At 29.4% G+C, this 8,147-nt stretch overlaps 2 protein-coding genes across 2 annotated transcripts; both read left to right on the top strand.

Moving 5' to 3' along the window:
* The first annotated feature begins 2,696 nt into the window (after positions 1-2,696).
* On the top strand, positions 2,697-5,044 carry LOC100162983 (ubiquitin carboxyl-terminal hydrolase calypso-like). The gene is made up of 3 exons (XM_029485246.1): positions 2,697-4,217; positions 4,807-4,899; positions 5,027-5,044. The coding sequence occupies exons 1-3, from the start codon at positions 3,300-3,302 to the stop codon at positions 5,042-5,044; spliced, it is 1,029 nt and encodes a 342-aa protein (XP_029341106.1). The 5' UTR covers positions 2,697-3,299.
* On the top strand, positions 4,785-5,731 carry LOC115034032 (ubiquitin carboxyl-terminal hydrolase calypso-like). Its single transcript, XM_029489158.1, has one exon. It carries the CDS (start codon positions 5,119-5,121, stop codon positions 5,443-5,445), a length of 327 nt encoding a protein of 108 aa, XP_029345018.1. The 5' UTR covers positions 4,785-5,118; the 3' UTR covers positions 5,446-5,731.
* Positions 5,732-8,147: the final 2,416 nt, after the last annotated feature.

Raw genomic sequence — 8,147 nt, 5'->3', positions numbered from 1 at the left:
TTAAATTTTTAATGTAGATATATGTTATTTGTCTAAATCAGGGTTTAATTATTTCTGACTGATTCGACCTCCAGATTGAGAAACACTGCATTACAGTATCACAATTTTTGTCATACGTTTAAGTACCTGAAGACTAGAGATAAAATAATTTGAGTGCTAGCGCAATTGGTATATTTATCGTACAAAATAAGTATCCCGATATTGGTATACTGCAGACTATGCATAGGGTATGCCTATCCAAATTTTGTTTTTGGTAAAACTGGACCATGCCCGATGGAATCGATAGGATGTTTTAAGACTACCGTCTACCTGTATATATCTCCTAGTATAAAAAGGTCTGACAAAATCAATGGTAGATTGAAAAAAGTCGTTCAGATCCCAAATAACGCGCATCCATCGATAATTACCGAAAATACCGTCCAACCGGTAATACCGTAGATACCGTTGTAAACAAATACCGGATTCTGGTATCAACTATCAACATTTGAAATACCGCCAGCCATACTTTAATGTATGTATTACATTTGAATTAAATGATAAATAATTGAATATGAATATCAGAAAATCCTTTCTTATATTGCGCATTTATATCATTAGACGAACTACGATTCCAATTTCAAGTTCGTACATTTTGTAGTTTTTAAGACGTAGCGATGAATGAATGAGTGAGTTGTAGTGGTATTTGGCTTACCTATATATTTATATAGATCTGAGATCATAATATAGTGACCATATATAGTTATAATACGGTAACTCTTTTCGGAAATCTATATACTTCAACGAGTTAAGTACTACGGTGCAATCAGAATTTGTTGGTCGAACTTGGTTCCTAGGTTATAACCTTTTGAAGATTGAAATTTTGAGTAATTTACGTCTACGCAGATTACTCCACGAATCTACTCCAAAAAGTACATTTAAATCTTTATTAAATAGTATGTAATTATTTATTTTCATGTAAGCATGCATTTATACATGTACCCTACTCATATTACAGATAACAAATAAATTACATCGTACAAATTATAAATCACAATGGTTGGACTGAGAGGTTTTTATGATATAAACCTAATTTTTTTTTGTGGGTGGTGGAGGTGTTGGAGGTAAATGTTACATTCCCCACAAACATGACCAAAAACCGCTACTTCCTCACTCCAGCCACATATGCTCACAATCATACTTTATTTAATTAATAATTATTATTTATATTACCCATAGAGTAATGAGATGAACTAACGTACCTATACTTGCAGGGTTGTGAAAATGAAGCAATCAAAAGGACAAATGATAACGTGACTAAAAAGCATGAACTAAGATAGTATGGACTGGTGGTGACATGATGGGCGGATGGTAGTGGAGCGGTCAGGTTTTAAAACTTAGTTTCCGTAGAGAGGGAAATCTTGCAACCGAAGCGATTGTAGTGTTATTTTCATGAACTGCCAAATATCAACTATTCAACTATGTTCCGTTCGTTGGCTGGTTGGAAATAGATAGCGTTTCAGTCGCTAAATTTCTCCCACTTCAGAAATACCGTTGAATAACTTGACCGCAGATATTAATACCGTCGTCAGTCCATACTATCTTAGTTTATGGTGCTTAGTAAGTAAATTATTTGGTATTAACTGGAATGACCCACCTCACCCTGCACCCGGCACCACAATAAGTGTGCGCGGGCGCGGACCACCAAACTAGAATTAATTCTGGAAAACAGATGTCTTGATAAAGTACTTAATAATAATAAACATTGCAACGACGCGCGACGCTGGCACTGTTGCCCGTCTCCTGCATAGTGCATACTGCTCAGAAATCTGCTAATTGATTACGATTATAGAGACTAGAGTGTTCACCACTTTAATCAGCACCTACCTGGCTACCTATAAGAAAACATCATTTACATTTTACAATATTAAAGATTAAACATGTCCAGTAAAGTGAGTAGGTACCAGTTTAAAAAATAAGGCTAGAAAAGTTCTAAATAAGAAGAAGTATTAAATAAAACAATTTTTATAGTTTTGTTTTATTTCATGGAACATTTTGACCTAAGGCTAATAAAGCCCATCTTGGGGCACTACTGGCAAAAAAATTGAACACATTTTGAACAGTTTCAAAAAAAATTTTACTTTATTATGACACTTCGCTGCATCCGAAATAACTAGATTTAAATTGTGGCTACAGCAATGGACATACTTGGCTGATGGAACAATATTTTTTATCCTTGTTTGCACCCCCGAATGTGCTCCACTCATCACAGAAGCTCCATCATATCCTTGGCCTCGACATTTGTCAATATTTAAACCAAGTTTTATTAAAACGTCTTGGGTAAGGTTTACATAATTAACTGCACCGTGACTTTTTAAGATATAAAATCCAACAAATGATTCTTTGATTTCCAACGTCTTACTTTCATAATTGACATCAACATAACGGATGATTATACTTAACTGATCCAATTTTGTTGTATCTTGGGTCGAATCAGTAATAATTGAAAAAACATTGACATCCATTTATTTCAGCGCAAATTGTTTTAAGTCAATCGTTTGACAATATGTAGGTATAATAATAAGTTCATCGCGACACGCGACGTTATCGTCATTCACCGTATTGGTCAATCGGTGTACCAGCATATATACACGATGATAAGTATGGAAAAAAATTACTTAACAATCAATCAAATATTCATATTAATTAACCCACATAAATTAAAACTAGTTTCAAACCAAAATCTAATAAACCATTTGTAAAAAATAAAACATAGGTAAATGGTTACCATAAGAACCTATTTTATTTTATGGTACTTTGATAGTTTGGTATTCATAATATCGGGGCCCCCAATTTTTTTAAAGAGTTGGGGCCCTGGTGCAATGCACCGCTTGCACCGGCGGTTTATCCGGCACTGAAGACAGATTAACACTGGGAGCGCTGTCGACGCCTATCGTACTGATGGTTAGGCGGGTTCCCCGCTTCGTGGAGTCGGGAGATTGTATGTATTTTGCCGACATTTCTGTGCTGATTTTATATCATTAAACTCAAATTTAACGAATCCATTAGAGTGATACACTCGGCAGCTACTGTACAAGCGATACCTACCGACTTGTTCGCCTTTTTAAGCATGTTTTTACTTATTCTTTTAACAATTATAACAAACCAGCATGAAACCAGTATAAACAAAAATTTCATGGAATAAGTTATTCGATGCCAATATTTGCGTCCTTGATAAATGTATGACGTGTGATATTAACTGTTGTGAAATTCAAAATTCAAATTAATAATTATTAATATTTTGTTACGTTAACTTTTTTAAAATGCCCGTGGAATTACAAAATCTCTTACAAGGATGGTTGGAATTAGAAAGCGATCCTGGTTTGTTTACTTTGCTTTTAGAAGATTTTGGAGTGAGTGGAGTTCAGTTGGAAGAAATTTATGATCTTCAGCAATCATTAGACGGTCAAGTTTATGGTTTTGTATTTTTGTTCCGATGTGTTGAGGAGCGACGTGGCCGCAAAAAAAATGTAGACCAAAAAGGCATATTTATCAAAGATGATGTAGCTATTAACAGTATATTTTTCGCTCACCAAATGATACCCAATAGTTGTGCTACTCATGCACTGCTATCAATTTTAATGAACTGTTCAAATATACATCTAGGTGAGACATTGGAACGTCTTAAAGAACAAACTCAAGGAATGAATCCAGAAAATAAAGGATGGGCCATTGGAAACACTCCTGAATTAGCACGAGCACATAATTCACATGCTACACCAATAAGTAATCCACTTACAGATAAAACACAGGATGTAACAACTGAACGGTTTACCAGTGAGGCATATCATTTTGTCAGTTATGTGCCCATAAATGGTCATTTATATGAATTGGATGGATTGAAACCATATCCCATGGACCATGGACCGTGGGCTGAGAATGAAAATTGGACTGAAAAATGCATAAAAGTGATAAGTGATAGACTTGCAAAGGCTTACTCAGAACACGGTGACATACATTTCAATTTGATGGCTGTTATTCCAGATAAACGATTAGCTATTTTCCATAAATTAAATGTGCTCAAAACAAATAGACAACTTGTATTAGAACTTTTAGAAAAAACAAGATTAGACATTGAAAAATTACAAAAAGAGAATATTAGTGATCAATTGCCAATTAAATGCATTAAAAAAAAAATTTCACTCATTCCTAGCACATCAAAAGACAATAATAAAGAAAAGGTAATATGTTTATTATTTATCTTAAAAAAAAAAAAAATTACCTTGTTAGAGTACTTATACTGTATTATTTAAATTTAACATAGAGAATAATTTATTTGTAACTTTGTGATGTTGATGTCAATTAAATTTTCACAAAAATGTACAATGGATTTAATCATAACATTATATTAATCATATTAAATCCAGCCTTCGAATCAATTAATTTTTATTCAAAAATCTAACCATCGAGTTAAATCAAATTGAAAAATGTATATTTTAAAGGCAGTATAAAGTATTGTACTAAAACAAAAAAACACAATACCTACCATACAATTAAAAGAATAAAAATATCATGCGAAAATTTAAAGTCATTGAAACATGTTTAAATCAGTATTTCAATCAAATTTTACCTCAAATTCTACATTTTCTAAAGAAGCCTAACACTACTGAAACATACCTAAATTTCCTTAAAAATCAATTATAATATAGGTATTGTAAAATCAGCTTTTCCCTCATCTAAAATCTAAAATGATATTGAAATTATATTTAAAGTTAATTTATATGAAATATTTGTTTCCTTATTTAATATTTAAGTTTTATAATTTTTCAGATGAGTCCAGAATCAAATAATATTGTAGACATCTGCGTACAATCTTCAAGTGATGGGTCAGAAGGTGAAAAAATTCAAAGAGACATGAAAAGTGTATGTCTAAAAGCAGGAGCTATTTCTAAAGGAAGGGAAATATCTTCGAGTCAATCTTCAGATAAATTAAAAAATAATGATCTAAAATTTAAAGAAGATATACAATTTTATACTTTTTGTTATCAAGACACATTTGCTTCACTAAAATATTTAGAATCGGAAATAAAAATCAATGAAGGTAATTTAATTTAACTTACCAAAATATTCTCCAAGTTAAATATGTATTTAATATTTTTAGGTATCTTGCGAGAGGAGAATGAACAACGTAATAAATATAAAATTGATGATTGTCGACGTACGCATGATTACAATCAGTTTATTAGTACGTTTTTAGCAATGTTAGCTGAACAACGTATATTACCTGAATTAATACAACAATATTTGGACACACAAAAACAAAATACAAGTACACAGCTTTCACTTTCTGTACAATCTCAACCTACAAATCAAGCACAGGTGAAATCAAAATCTAATAAAAAAACTTCAAAAAATAACAAAACGTTGACAAAACGCAAGACAGCTACTAAAAAACGACGTAAACCATGACAGGTCATTATTGTTACTATTTATTGGACGTTTGAGTCATTTTTATATCCATACTACCGTCATAAGCCACTAAGCAGTTACTCCATTTTTGTCGAAATCGAGATTTTGGTGTCTATCGATAGATATTTTAATCCTCTATCGATTCCTGTAAAAAATTTAAGGTTTTTCTCATTAAAAATACGTATAAATTGATAAGAAAATGATTTATTAGGAAAATTAGCACTATGTACTGTTTTATTGTTTCCTGAAAACTACGAATTTGGAGTTACTGCTTAGTGGCTTATGACGGCAGAGACATAATATTAATATATTATTATATTATGTCTATGATTATATTATAATTTTTTTGTTTTTATTGATATTTGAATATATTTGCCATCCAGGCAGTTTATTTTGTCATTATTATGTTTCATATTGTATTTAATCATTATTTAAATTAATACTGCAATCTGATGTACAAAATAAACAAAAAAACTTACCTATTATACAGTCCACTTAATTATCTTATTTTTATGGCGACAAAGATTGTCCACTATTATTATGGTCACTTTATACGCCAACAAATTGCAATACCTACTTTAATTGTGTAATCTCTTTACATATTTGTTCTTATACTATTTATTCTGAGTCCCCCTAATAACAGAGGCTAAAGGCATTTGTCTTCCGTCCCTTATGGTAAATGTTACATAGTGAATAACTATCAAAACATCACAACTTATTAATTTTTGAGAGCTTTATTCAATTTATTTTTCTTAATTAATTATTATTCTTATATTGTATTATACTACTATTATGGGTAAATAATTATGAACATAATATTTATCATGAGTAATGAATATTAAAGTATATTATGTGTAATGAATGTATTGAGTCTATCATGCAAAATACTGTTTGTTAATTTCTAGATTAAAAATCTGTGATAATATTAATATAGACATATTAAGTAATAATTTTGAATCCATAAAATACTCAAATATATAAGCAAAAAATGGATTTTTTCTAAATGTAATCTTTATACTTAAATACAAAATTCATCAAAAATATGTATAAATCATCTGCTTATAAAAATTTCAAATTAAATGTTCTTCATTGCAGTATAACTGACCATTTTTATTTTAAATATTAATAGGGACGGATTATATATTAATAAAAATAGAGAATTGGAGCTCCTTATTTTAAGTTAAAAAACTTTCACAGTCGTTTGATTTTTTTTAATGATAAAATTAATCAATTTATCAACTTATCTTACAATGAATTCTAACGTAACTTTAATACCAGTAAAATATTGTAAATTGTTTTAGATTTCAGCTAGTGGCTGGTCTTGTCCCCTCAATTAGAATAAGGTGTAATATATGTATAATAAAATGGTTAATAATTATTGTTACTTTAAAAAATCATTATATTTTGTACAGGAATATAAGCTTGCCAATAATTTGTTTTATTATAATAAAATTAATGAAGCTGGTTTGAATTTAAAAAATACGAGGGATTGTATTAAAGAATCATCTAACACAAAAACTAATAAAAAAATAACCGTAAATGAAATACGCTGAATGGATAGTATAACATAACTTCAGAGAAATAGGAAATTGCTTGAATTTTTAATACTTTTAAGTTTTAACTAATATTTATAATAAATAAATTTTATCAATTTAAAATTAATAATAATCATAATTTAGGGTTTAAAAATATATAGTACATTATAACTTTTATACTTTTGATACTCGAAATTGTTACTTTGCTATTAAAAAGACAAACTCAGTCAAATATTTAGGCCTGTATCTTGGCGATCGCTTTAAGTGGAATATACATATGGTTAAACCAATTTTTAAGTTTGGAAAATTCCTCTATGTTTTTAAAACTTTAAAAAATATTATGAGTGGTCAACTTTAAATCATAATATACTAACTTATAAATAAACACATACTATTAAATTAGATACCATATTAAGTTTATTAATTAAAACATTAAGTACTTATACAACAAGCTATGGTTTCACTCTACTATTTTACTATATTAAAATGAATTAAAAGTATTTAATCTTACTTCCCTTCACTTATTATTTGTATGTACACTATTATTTAAGCATAAGAATACCTGCTATTAGGTACTTTACCATACGCACTACAGAAGGAATATAGTGACCAGACTCAAAATCGTCAATTTTTTGATTTTGATTGTTTCTAATATAAATTGCTCTACTCTATCTTTAGTTTATGTGATAAAATTTTGGAGTTTCACTAGAACTGACCTAAAGCCTTTAATAGGAAATTATGCTTACTGAGCATTTTTATTACTTTTGCGCATTAATAAAGTCACAACTCAAAATTATTTTTATATAATATTGAGTTTTAACATTATTCTTGATTGACTTAACTACAACTTGGTATAATATCATTATTAGCAAAACGAACACAAACTTTGTTTATGTAGAGTACCTAGGTACTTAGTATTATTATTATTTTGGGGATTTTGTATAATACGATAAGATTTACCGTTTGCGTGTTATACATATTTTATAAAACAAGTGCTTTTTCACTCATACATCGTTCATAGTATCATACACATTTTAATAATATTTTATAATTCTTAAAATTTAAATCTATAGGTACTATTGTATATTATTACAATTCATATTTTAAATTACTCGGATACCTATATCTCTAATAAAAATTATTATTATTTATGTAGTAAGATTTTTT

Source organism: Acyrthosiphon pisum, chromosome X (genome assembly GCF_005508785.2).
Source record: "Acyrthosiphon pisum isolate AL4f chromosome X, pea_aphid_22Mar2018_4r6ur, whole genome shotgun sequence".
Classification (NCBI taxonomy): Eukaryota; Metazoa; Arthropoda; class Insecta; order Hemiptera; family Aphididae; genus Acyrthosiphon; species Acyrthosiphon pisum.
This window is presented reverse-complemented; position numbering and strand designations above follow the sequence as displayed.